Here is a 13,670-nt window from a genome sequence, read left to right on the forward strand (position 1 = left end):
CGGCTGTTGCAAACGGGCTTTCGACTAGAGAAGAGTCTTCCCTAATCTAGGAATTTTAATGAAAAATAATTGTTGCGCAGTATAAATCTTATAATCTCTAAAAATAGGAAATAGGTCTTTCGGAATTTTAGAATTTGCGGAAATCTTTTCTCATTTTCGATCCAGAGCGGCAACTATAACTTAAGTCACCAAAACGATTTAGAACATCTACCGAGATTAGCACCCTCTTCTCATTCAAAATTATTGATGAAAAAATAAATCAAAGGAATTTTTTATGGTGTAAGGATATAGATAGATAGATATAATTGCAGATATCCCTACACGCAACTGTTTTCCATAAAACTGTGCGCCTTTTTTGGGTTTATAGGCGTTTTATAAACGTTGTTGGAATGTTTATAGCGACATTGATATTTCATAAAAATAGTTTTGTAAACGTTGTTTGGCATTTTTAAAACATTAATTTTTAGTTGAGATGGGTTTCAGATTTGAATACCTATACCTACCTACCTACAATAATATCTACCTTGTGAAGGTACGAGACAGACATTATTCTCGCAGCAGCAATAAAATAAACCGATATCCACTTTCTCTACCTTCAAATCCCTATACTTCAAAAGTTCAAATCCTTTCAAGTGGAATTAAAATGACAACCCGATTTATACCCTAGTTCCCAATATTCAAATGTGGGAAGACTATTCGAAAATCCCCCATTAGCTTCAGTGATAAAAAAAATGTTGACTAACTCGTGAAGTATCAAAAAATAAAATCAGTAGCTTGACACAACTATATAAAAAAATCATTACACAAATTCTGTCTTTGATAAGGGGGTATGAAATTCCGATTGACTTATTGCCAAAAATCTTCAGTTAAAATTTAAAATTTTCAATTACACATTAATCGAAAGAAATATATTAATGTAAAATTTTTGACGATCATATTATTCTGGAAAACAGTTGAAAAAATATCAAAAAGTGGGCCTTTCTACTTTTTCTTCCATGTTTATAAGTATTTTCCTTCACTGCTGAGTCCTAAATGTAGATCCCCATCATAAATTTGTTGTATTGGCCCTGTTAACATTGTTCGAAGTCCATCTCCATGTCTTCAAGAAAACGCTCTAATTGATCTTCTGAGTGTGCAGGATTATTTTACTAAAAATTTATCACATAGGAAAGGGTATAGGTGGCATTTGTAGTATAGAAACTGTGTGTCTGTTAAATTCTCAGTTACTTGCCATATTCATAAAACAAAAGAACAGTTTAATATTTTTTTTGGCGAAAACTCACAAAAAACATTCTTATCATTACTACTACAAAAGCAAACTTTTTTGGGACTATGGGTATTTTTCCTATATTTTGGAACATAGTGTGTTGAAAATAGGGGGTGTTCAGATTTTGCAAAAATTTAAGTAGTGGAATGTTACCAGATAATTGAGTAGTGTAAAAACATTTATTGTATATCGTTCACAATCATAACATGAATAAGTAACCTGCATGAAGCTAATACAGAAATAAATACAAATACTAACAAAATAACAGAGAGACATTATTCAACTTAAAACAGAGATACTCAAGATGAGTAGTTCAAATGAGAAGTCACTTGAGGTCAAACTTAGACTTCGAGAAAGTTCGATAAATTCAAAATCAGCACAACGTTTACAGTGACAAAGCAATCATTGATAATTGATTGCGAGAGCCTCTTTACCCCATCTGAAAAACAGATGTTTATAATAATGAATTTTATTGAGAAGGCTGTGTTGTAATAATGATATGGGCCAAGAGGTGAAAACTAAATTGTCTAAGTCTGGTCATCGATAAAATCAATACATTAAATGTAAGTCGAGCAATAATATTATAATTCAAAATATGAGCAGAGCCAGAATATCATAATTTAAATATGAGAAGAGCAAGAATACAATAATTAATAAAATAACGTTGGGCTTGAAGAGTGTAAATATTCATCAATATTACAACATTTACATAGACGAACTCCTTACAAGTAAGTACGGTTAGAACGCCCATCAGAAAAAAAAAGGAGATACAATTTATTAATTATGAGAGGAACAAAATGAGAGTACTAATGAGGGAACCACTAATCGTTGGTTTCGCTTGAGAACTAATCTGCAAGTGAGCAAGATGAACGAATACGAGAATATATCAATAAGAGTACAAAATATAATGGGAAGATCATACCAATTGAGAGACGCTAAACTTACATTTATTATTCTTTCTTGGTGATGAACGCAATATCGGGCGTTTTCCACTTCCCGAGATATTGCATAAGACTCAAAACCGAGTCATTGCGAAACATCGAGGGAAAAAGGAATGTATGTATAGAGATATATTTTTTGAAGGAACTGTTGGTAAGAAATCTAGACATTTCTCCGCCAGATGTCACATCTGTTTTGTTATATCTCAGATGTTATTTCTGGCATTGCATATAAGTTCTGCATTTCATTTTGGTCGTTATCATCGATTTGAGTTATGGGGTATATACTGATGACGGCAAATAAGCCAGAAACCGGTCTACCCACTACTCTTTCGATTGATGGCGTGTGGCGTCACGTTCCATGCAGTTCACTTCTCAATTTAGATTTCCTACTAGTCCATTTTCATTATTAATAGTACTCGTGTCCTTCTTTCAGGACGCTAAACTCACAATACATTTATTGGCATGTAGTATCTATTCTATTTTATACTATACTATCTGAAGCTGGATACCGCAAGACAAGCACCGAGTAAAAAGCTTCTTGTGGTTGTGCACGTAGTAAAGAAATTTCTACCTTAGATTTGCCAATATCGCGAAGCCTTTAAGGAGACTGACGGAGGGACTTCAAATGGGATATAGAATGCGAGGATGCTTTCTATCGACTGAAGCAAGCTCTAACAATGGCACCTATCCTAAGTTACCCCCAAGGCCCCAGGACAGTGGAAAGTTCATATTGGACACAGGCACGAGCAATTGGAGGCATATTATCCTAAATTCAAAATGGCCAAGAAAAAGTTTTAGAATATTGCAGCAAGGTGATATCAAAGCACGAACGTAACTATTGCGTCAAAAGTAGAGAGCTTCTCGTTGCAGTTAAGTCCCTGGAACACTTCTATAAATATCTGTATGACCGCGAATTTCATCTGAGGGCAGATCGTGCCACTCTGAAGTGGCTGCTACGAATCAAGAATCCAGAGGGGTCAAGTTGCGAGATGGGTAGAGGAGAGGCTGCAGGAATATAATTTTATTGTCGAACATCGTGCAGGGAAGACACATTATCGAAGGATACCATATGACCTTCAGACTGCAAGCACTGCAGTGTAGAAGGAAGGAATTCTGCTTGAGAACAACCATCGTGGATTCCAACTGGCTGCCAGCATCCCTAAAGCGAGACCAAGAAGTTGCTGGGTGGGAAGGAAGGGTGGGAGAATCGTTCAAAACATGCTGGAGGTCATTTTCAATAGAACTGCAATATACAGGGTGTGGCGTAATGAATGGATAATATGGTGCCTGCGGGTAGAGGACCGCATAGCAGTTCGGAAAAATATATTTTATGTTCAGTAAAAGTCCAATGGTTTTCGAGATATTGAAGATTTTCGAAAATTCAAGAAAATCACACCCTTCGCTACTCGTTTATCAGGCAAGACTCCAAATGAAGGAATTTTTTCAAACTGTTTTTTGGATAGTATTCCTGGATAGATACGCTATCGAATGTAAATTATTATTTTTGGGGTGCATAAATAGTTTTTCATAAAAAAGATGTAACTCAAATTTTCTGCTTCGCTTATTTTTTTCCTAAGTTCAACCCAGCGTGGTGTAAAAAAATAATATGGTTACCTGAGTGCCAAAGCAAGAGAAAACATGCCTGTTTATCTGAGATTCTGAAATGGTATAACTCACTCTATTTCCAGCATTAAATACAAAATAAATTTCTATTACAATGAGTGAATGCAGAGTTTGATGTAAGCCTTTTTCTTTAATTTTAGGCAACTGAAATGAGACTTGCAAGCAGAATAAAGCAATTATTCATAAGAAGTTGTAAAGCATCTAGTAGAGCTCCTGATGCCCACTTTGAATACTTATTGTAAAACTCAATTCAATTGAACGATATTTTAAAAGTTTTTTTTTCTCGTATTCTTTAATTATTAAGCCCTTTAGTTATAAAGTTAATAGTTTTTAAGCGAATTTCAAGTAAAGAAGTGAATTTTAGCACTTTAATAGTTAAGAAAAAATTAATTTCTATTACATTGAGTCAAGATCTTTGTTACAAAAATGCTGAAATTTAATTCATAACTTGAAATTAATTTGAAAATATTGATTTCACAACGTTGGGGTTCAATAATAAAAGAAAACGAGAGAAACTAATTTTGAAATATCGTTTCATTGAATAAAGTTTCACAAATAATGTTTAAATTGGCCACCATGAGTTCTGATACATGCTCTATAGTCTACACTTGCTAATGAATCATAGCTTTAATGCATATCAACAATTTGAAAATGAGTATCGTTTCATTGAATTAAATTTCGCAAAAGATGCTCTAAGAGGCCACCATGAGCTTCAGTACATGCTCTATACCTTCTTATAGATCATTGCTTTATTTTGCTTGCATTTCTCATTTTAGCTGCTAAAAATTTCAGAAACAGTTTTCACATTAAACTAGGCCTCAATTGATTGTAATAGGAATTCATTTTGTATCAAATGCTGAAAATACAGAGAGTTATACGATTTCGGAATCTCAATGAAACGGGCATGTTTTTTCTTGCATTGGCTCTCAAGTAACCATATTATTTTTTACACCACGGTAGGTTGAACTTATGAAAAAAAAATAAGCAAAACGGAAAAGTTGAGTTAGATCTTTTTTTATGAAGAACTATTCATGCGCCTCAAAAATAATGAATTACATTCGATAGATCATCTATCCAGGAATACTATACAAAATACAGTTTGAAAAAATTCCTTCATTTGAAGTCTTGCCTGCAAAACGAGTGGCGAAGAGTGTAATTCTCTTGAATTTTCGAAAATCTCCAATAAAATATATTTTTCTGAACCGCCATAGAGTCCTCTACCCGCAGGCTCCATATTATCCATTCATTACGCCACACCCTGTATATTAAGATGAAGCTTTCAGAGGATATTCTTACTCAGATTTCTCATCGAAAGTTAACCTCTTTTCTAGGGGAACTTGAGCATAAATTTCACAGCAGAAATTGTAATATTCCTTATTTCCACTAGATGACGGTCATGTATCGAAGTGACACTTTCAGAAAATATATTTCAGATTCTTCAGTTGATTGACAATCAACTGAAGAATCTAATGATAAAGGTCTCAAATCTACACTTTCAATACTTCAGATTTGCTGTCGAATATAATTTATATTTTATTAGTCAGAATCTGTTCCCTACGGGACTTTAGTGTTAATTTCACCTTTGAAGAAGAAATCATAGGAATTTACCGAATTTCTACCTGTATCCTGTATCGTGTCGTGTATCGAGATGAAATTCTCAGAGAATATTCTTCTTCAGACTTCTCATTGAATGATACATATGTACAAATATCTTGTCGACTCATTTCGATAGCAAATCTCAAGAAGTATAAAAAATTCCCGCACCGTTTGGGAATGTGACTCTTTGCGATTTTAAATGCGTGCGGGAAAATGGTTGAACGCGGACGCTTTCAAAAAACAGCTTTATGGCGGAAATGCGAAAATTTAACATCCAGACAACGCAGAATTTTATGAAACCATTTTAAAATAATTATAAAGATTGCTTACAATGCATGGGAAATAATAAATCGTCAAACAAATTTATGCATTGGAAATATATACTACATACTTGATATTTTACATCGGAGTAAAGAGATATGAATAAAAAAATTGAATGAGTTTTTAAAATATATTTTCACAATGGTCCCCAAAAAAACATTCCACAAATGACAAAGAAATTCACAACTCAAGCCATAAAGAATAATTATGTACAAAATATTAGCATCACTTCAAAAATATTAAAATGAACTACTAAAGTCCTTATTACCATTCATCCTAAAAAATACCATATTATATTAATGTATTTTGGTGAATAAAAACCCTGCGAGTTTTTCGCTTACAATAAATACATTTTTTAGCGAAATCAATACAAAAGTACTGAAAATTTGCCACAAATTCATCTATATACATATATTCTGAACTACAGATTTTTTAGTGTACTGCCAAAGGTACACTAATGCAACTGAGCAGAAATTTCAAATAAATTACACTACTATTCAACTTTTTTAGGTTAAAACATGCCAGAAAACCTTCATCATTAAAAAATCAATGCTACTACATCTGAGTGTATGCTGCATGGTCCATCTATAACCAATCTTAAATAAAAGTAATACTAATTGACAACTCTGAAACTGAACTTTGACCAAAAAGTTTGAATTATATGTGTGTGAAATACATCATGTTTAATTTACAAGAATACTTTTGCAGATTTCAGCATTCAGGCAAATTATAATTGCAAGGAATGTGAATACATATTTTATATTCTTCGCAACAACATATATTCAAGAATTTATTCTAAAACAGACCCATTTGTTCCGAACTCATGCCAAATTTATATTTACAAAAATTGTAGTTTCGCCAAATATTTTTATGTGCTTCTTCACATTCAATCAGTAAAAGTAATTTATTCATTGAGTCTTTTCTTCTTTGAAATTTTTCTGTTCAAACCAATGGATGAAACAATTTTATTTGAAAACATTCAGTTTTGACAAGATCGATATGCCAATAGTGGCTGATCAAACATTAAAATTGTCATTGTCAAGTAGAAAACCGATTTATTTGATTATACTAATAATCAGACCTTAAATGAACTAAGGTACAACCGAAGATGTGGAAGACATCAAACAGCAATTATTCCTACCTCGTAGAAATTTATTATTAAAAATATGAATATTTGCAACAAACCGCACAGTCATAAGGCCATTGATTTCATTGATTAAGTGATACATTATTTTGATAACATCTAAAAGTCTTGGCACATACATTCCAAATCTTATGTATAGTATCAGAAAACTTTATGATAGTTCTATGCAAAAATCATTGTTTTTATACTAAAAATATATTCAAGCCCTTGAAAATTTAATTACATTTACAAAATGCTTATCTAATTCTTAAGTATATCGTTATACACTTACTACAGTGTTTATGATTTTTTTTTCGATGATATCCTGACTTATCACTTATTGTTATTAGTCTTCAAGGATTTCAAGTTTTAAGAAAAAATATGATCACCTTGCATTATTGTTTCCTGGCCCACAAACTTTATAAATGTCGAAATGTTTAAAATATATATGCTATTGATTTGACATCAATGGTTGAATGCTTCTGAATAGTTCTCCTGATCAATTTTTTTTTCATTTACATCAAATCTTTGTAATATAATACTCCAGCATAAAGTTGAATTCGGTACATCTTTAAGATTAAAAGAACGATTTTAAACACTACTAGAAGGAAACTCACTTTGAAAAAATTCAGCTTTTTAAAATTTTAATCGAAGAATATACAAGCTGAATAACAAAAAAAACTAAAACAATAGAAGTAACAGTACTAAGATTAACAAACAGAAAACGAAAATAAAAATTTATGAACTATATTTTTTGAAACATGTATTGAGAAAATATCAATTCCATTTGGACATTATATAATATACTACTATTGAAAAAACACAAAATGGGAATGTATGAAAGTGAAAATTTTGTAAACCACAATTAAATTATTTAAGTTAGAATAAAAAATAATAGCACTAAAATTTAGATACCTACATTATCTGAAATGAAAGAAACGTTTGTTGAAAAATTCACAAAATGCTTCTCCAATATAATGTAATCAGCATTTTTAACTACAAAGTATGTTCACTCGACACTTTTCACTGTAATGGTTACTTCTTCACATTTAGCTTATACCAATAATTTATTGGTGTTTTCATTTCAAGTATTTATGATTAGAAAATTGAGATAGACCAAAAGATATGGTCACCCAAGGCAGGTTCTTCCATGATTATTATCTTAGTATACAAAAATGTTTAACCTTACAATTTCACTAAAACTATAAGCACTGAAGCTTCCTGCGAACTGCAATATAAAAGGTCATGAATCTTCTGTTTCTAGAATGGCTTCTAAGTCTTTCGTAGGTATTGAGATCAAACATCTCGTAGCACATGGAAATCACAAAATTGGCAAAAGGAATGCCGCGGAATTGTACTATTCCTAGTTATCCTTTCTGGCTTTTTTTTTACTTTTTTTTTGAACCTTCGCTTCAGTCCAGGAATCTGCAAAGAAATTATCATTATAACTTACTCAAGTCTATTGTTAATATTGTTATTGCTGAGATTATTCATGAAGAAAAAGATTTTAATTTTGTCAATGAGTCAAAGAGTTGATGATGAAGACTAAGGTTAGAGAAATAAAAAATTGGTGAGAGCACATCTGGTTGAGAAGAGAATAAAAATCTCAAATCTCACTATTCGTTTTTAATATATCAAGATATTTTGAATAGTTTTCCGAGGGCGTTTTTCATGAACTATGAAACACGACTCAATAACCCTACATTATACATTACTAGCAGGCTAGGATATCCACCTTCACGGACCGATTTGCCTTAAAAAGCATAATGAAATGATTTTCATAAATACCGAGGCTAAAAACAATATTCTTCGCTATCGATAAGAATTGGTGGTATCTGTGATTGGTACCAACATTACTTTTGTCAGTTTTGTTGAACTGGCGACTGACGTATAAACAGGGTGTTTTCATAGGTGAGGATTTTTTTTGACAGAAGGTAGAACTCATCAAAATAAGTATTTTAACAAAAAATTGTCTATATAAAATATCCAAGAACCCCTAGAAGTTCGACAAAATTTTATTGAATTTCAAGTACGGGACTGTGGAAGGTGACTCCGACATCGAAAAACGAAAGAAAACATATGGCTTGACAATGAATGATTCAGTACATCCAAGTCATCTGATTAGTTGCATCAGGTCACTTGAAACATTTTTGGATCATGTGATTTGGAGTGAAAACATTGTAGAAATTTGTTACAGTTCCAATGAACTGTATCAAATTTCTACAATGTCTCTCAACTCTCAATAGAGTGCTTATGTTGACAAGGTGCTATTATTGTGGCCCTATTTCACCCCATTTTTACTGTGGAAAATTGTTGTTGGAGGGTTCGAATAAGAATGAAATTGTGAAGAGTTTACAGTGTAAAAAACATTTAGAAGAATGTTATTGGTGAGATTTTGAAATAATATTCTATTTTTTTACACTTGTGTCCTTAGTCATTTTCTGTCAGTTGGGATCGAAATGAGCCATTTCATGAAATGGTTAGAGTTACTAAATAATGAGAAAAAGTCGGCAATCCCAAGTTTCAATTTTCATTCCCATGTAAAAATCGAGCAGGCCAATATTCTAAACAAAACCATATGGTTGGGTCAGTCATCACGATATAAGTTTTTTCCCATTGGTTTGCGATAATTCTGATAACAAATGATCTAGGTTCGTATCAGGATCTAATTCATTAGTCATTTTTAATTTTTTTTTCAACTTTAGTCATTTTGAAACTTTTGCGTAATGATTTTTGTTAAAATGCTTTATTTTGACCTTCTGAAAAACACTTCTAAGTGATATTCATCTAAAAACTGAAGAACTCACCTCCTAATTCATCAAATGCAACATTTCCAGATACTTCAGTAACAGCAGCAGCAGTTTTAGCACCTTGCTTCTTTCCTTTTTTCTCTTCAACAGGAGAAGGCTCCGCTACAGTTACTTTATTTTCAGTTTCTTGATTTTCAGACATTAATTTAATTGCTTCCGCAATTTCCTCTCCTAGTGACATTGACTCTTTAGGAATATCTTTCTCCTTCTTTGTTTTCTTTTCTTTCTTTTTCTCCTTTTTTTCTTCGATAAGTGGTACTGGTTCGGGAATAGGATCCTCATTCTTCTTCACTTCTTCAACAACTTTTTCTACACTCACTTCTTTTTCAGTTTCTGTTTGAATTTCCTTATTAACGGAGTCTTTCTCAATTTTTTCCATTTCTGCAGGTTTGTCAGCTTTCTTGCTCTTCTTTTCTTTTTTGGTTGGAGTTTCTTGTTTTTTCTTTTTGTCACCTTTGGCAGGCACAGTTTCCCAATCGCCTTCATCAAAATCTGCAGGTTTTTCATTCAATATTTTCTTCATTATTTTTTTGGATTTCACTTCCTCCGTTACTTTACCTTTAATTGTTTCATTTTTTCTGTTTTTTTCAGCAACTTTGTTATTTACTTCTAGTTTCTTATCTTTTTGCTTCACTTCATTATTTTCTTTCTGAGGTGACTGCTTGGATTCTTTTTGTGGCGACTTTTCTCCTTTTGATTGTCCACCGCCAGCATTGCCATTTGATGTTGGTTTCTATAAAACATACAGAATAAATGAACCAACTGACAATTAGAAATGTAGTCAAAGGTAAAATAATCTTATATTCGAGTTTGATACAGATTATTCAACAAAAGAGAATATTTGTTACAGAAATGTTGGACTACAAAGCAGTCCCAAACAAATTTTCACTAATCCATGGGGCAGCAGCAGCTTCAATGAACTATAAACTGACAGCTACTCCAGTATTCAAAAAATTATGGTGGGTTAACGCAATAGGTCCTTTTGTTTGCATAAAAAGTGTAGCACTTTTCTTCACTCGATTTGATTTACACCAGTGTAGAGGAAGTGTACGCATAGTCAAAAGGAGATGTAGATAAACTACACCTCCTCTACACTGGTGTAAATTCAATCAGCAAACGAATACTAAAAATCAAGTGTAGAAAAGTGCTACACTTTTTATGCATTGAAAGGACTTAATGTTCCTTAGAACTATTTTAATTGGCAGATGACGATCAGGTGAGCACCATCTACCAATGAAATCGTTTTTTCTTAGGCCTTAGCTTTTAGGATCTCTGCATAAACTCATCAGGAATCTATAATCAAAGAACTGTTCCATGTTATAGTTGAAACAATATTTGGAAGACTTATGATTATTTCATCAAACAAAATTGTTCAATACAGAGAGGAGAAAGTTGTTATTCCAGGTTCAGTAATTCCATCTGTTTTCCCATTATAATCTTATGAAATTAAGATTTAATGAACTTTGGATGAAACTCAATCTATAAAATTTACCACTCTAGAAGAGGGATTTCACTATGCCATATACTTTGATAGACAAAATGAACAGTTTGATGAATTTTTCAGAAATAGCTGACACCAAATTTAATACAAAAAATAATGCATTGCAAGGTGGAAACCTTCAAGTACTGCCGTGAAATAATTCATTATTAAAACTAGATGCCATTTAATTATGCTCAAAAACGTCAATTACCCTACAATATATAAATATGACATCTTCTTTATTAGCTATTAATGAATAGTTTTAGTATGTTGTACAAAGATTAAGAATGTTGGATATCATGGATCACTGTATAACGCACCCTCCAAGTATGGATTGAATTATATTATTATGTTCAATTGATCTTACAACAAGGGGAATATGAATTGGTTGAAATATTTCAATCAATATTGAACCAGAGATTCCGATTGAAATGTAGTATATCTTCACATAACACCTTTTTTAATTGTTGCAGGTTACCTTTTCTTTCAATTTTCTTTTCCTGTTTTGTTGTTTTCTTTCTTCATTCGTGAGATTGACAAAAGGGGGTTCCTTCGCCGTTTGGAAGCCGAAGACGAATACTAAGATAGCCAGGAAAATCACAAGAAGTACTGGTATGTACATCATTTGATTTTGGACCAAATCTCGCACCAATTCCATTATTACAACTCTTTCTACAATACCCAACCGAAAGATAAAATGCAAAATACAAATGACCAACAACTAACAACAATACAGAATAGAGTTAAACTGTGGTGACGCGGCTATGACGTAAACACAATACATATGTTCAATTCCTTCATTTCCCTCCACGTATTTGCGCAACAAATGATCTATGAATGCGCATTGCGCACATCGCAGATACTCGTTGCTGTCAAAAGTCAAAATAATTTAACACCGTGATCGTAGATAGATAGACCGTGATAGGGTGCGTTACACTAGGCGATCACAACCACACAACAATAATAGAGAGTTGAAGTGCGCACAGAACGTTAGCCTGAACGTAAACGTTAACGTGAGAAATAACGTCAGATATAACGTTTACGTGTTGTGATGAAATTTGAGTTGAAGTGCTGCCATCATGAAACGTCAGACGTTAAACATAACCTATCAATTTGATTTTGCTTTCGTTTCGCGTGAACTCTCTTTTATCTAATATTGAGCTTCGACAGCTGGAATAACATTTGGAATATTGATATTCTAATGATTTATATGCCTAATAAAGAGAATTTTCAGCTTGGAAGTATTTTATTATCAATGAAATGTTCAAGTGTTAGAGACATGAGAATTGCAGTGTAGATTCAGCCATTTTCTTATGTACTGAATATAATCTGATAACAAAGTAATTTAACTTAATCCTTTTGATAACTTTCAAATCACTGCTGATTTCCTATAATTTTCGTTCATTATGAGAAAATACACAGGAAATGTAAACAATGACAGTTTGAGGTTATCGAGAATTGCATTTAACAATCAAAATTCGGCCATTCGCAAGTTATCGGTGCTACTCGTTTAACGTTCGGTTAACGTACGTCGATGTTTCAGGTATACGTGGGAGACCGCTAGTTTACGTAGGCCGTAAAGCTGACGCTAACGTTAACGTTAAAAACGGACGAATGAGCATGCGTAGATGTCAATTATAACGTTAACGTTTACGTTCATGGCTGCACTTCAACTCTCTAATATACACAACTCTCAAAAAGTATCAGAGATATATCTCTGAAACGTACCTATGGGCGTTCCACTAGAAGACCACGATCGTTCTGTTGGCATCGAATACGTCATAGAGTACAAATTACGGATGTCGGAAATGGAAAAATTATCGATATTGATATTTTAAACTACTAATTTCGTAAGCACCGAGTGGGAGAGTCAAGAGGAAAAAATCAGCTGATTTAGAGATTTGGGAATTATCTGTTTCTTTGGAAACCGCCGCACGTCTTTGTCCACGAAAAATGCCAAGCGAAAGGCGAATAACCGAAGCATAGGCGCCTTATACCCAGAGATATATCTGCTTATACCATAGTATTGACCTATGTACCTAACTTCAGTTACCAGCTAACCCAGATTTGTACTTTTGAGAATTGAGGAACGAGAATTAAATTCCGACCGATGCGTGCCGTGCCTGCCGATACCGATATATGTGTGATACCAATCGGAGATTGCCGCGGCATCTTCGTCATTTTGCTACTCTCTAGAGTCTAGACTATCTACCCAAAGACATTGAACTCTAAAAAACTTCTTTTAGAGTTCAATGCCCAAAGATTATAGAGCTAACCTAATCTAACTCTATAATCTTTTGTCTCTACCTACAGCCGCTCATTTTTTGTAAGGGTAGTCTTATATTATAAAAATATGTATATCTATTTTCTTGGAAATATAAACCTCATTATGTCACGTAACTGTGAAACTAACATGAAACGGTATTCTTGCATCCTTTCAGAAATAAATCATCTTTGTGTTACTTGCGTTACTTGAAAATTGCAGGTTCTTCTTCACTGATTCTTTATT

At 33.0% G+C, this 13,670-nt stretch overlaps 2 protein-coding genes across 2 annotated transcripts in view; one reads left to right on the top strand and one right to left on the bottom strand.

Moving 5' to 3' along the window:
* Positions 1–5,864: 5,864 nt before the first annotated feature.
* On the bottom strand, positions 5,865–11,967 carry LOC123308754 (nucleolar protein 58-like). The gene is made up of 3 exons (XM_044891561.1): positions 11,640–11,967; positions 9,679–10,414; positions 5,865–8,296 (listed from the first exon to the last, which is right to left on the bottom strand). Exons 1-3 carry the CDS (start codon positions 11,817–11,819, stop codon positions 8,235–8,237), a joined length of 978 nt encoding a protein of 325 aa, XP_044747496.1. The 5' UTR covers positions 11,820–11,967; the 3' UTR covers positions 5,865–8,234.
* LOC123308759 (hatching enzyme 1.2-like) overlaps positions 10,440–13,670 on the top strand; it is a 45,042-nt gene continuing 41,811 nt past the window's right edge. Inside the window, exon 1 of the mRNA XM_044891575.1 lies at positions 10,440–10,640. The gene's annotated coding sequence lies outside the window, so the exon portion shown is untranslated. The remainder of the gene's footprint in view (positions 10,641–13,670) is intronic.

Source organism: Coccinella septempunctata, chromosome 1 (genome assembly GCF_907165205.1).
Source record: "Coccinella septempunctata chromosome 1, icCocSept1.1, whole genome shotgun sequence".
In the NCBI taxonomy this organism is placed as follows: domain Eukaryota; kingdom Metazoa; phylum Arthropoda; class Insecta; order Coleoptera; family Coccinellidae; genus Coccinella; species Coccinella septempunctata.

Bases quoted from the DNA above. Each gene is read 5' to 3' on its own strand.
- LOC123308754 (XM_044891561.1), bottom strand. From the start codon at position 11,819: ATGGAATTGGTGCGAGATTTGGTCCAAAATCAAATGATGTACATACCA. The intron at 10,415-11,639 runs GTAACCTGCAAC...TATGTTTTATAG, and splicing joins AAAGAAAATTGAAAGAAAAG to AAACCAACATCAAATGGCAA. The intron at 8,297-9,678 runs GTGAGTTCTTCA...ATTTCTTTGCAG, and splicing joins TGCATTTGATGAATTAGGAG to ATTCCTGGACTGAAGCGAAG.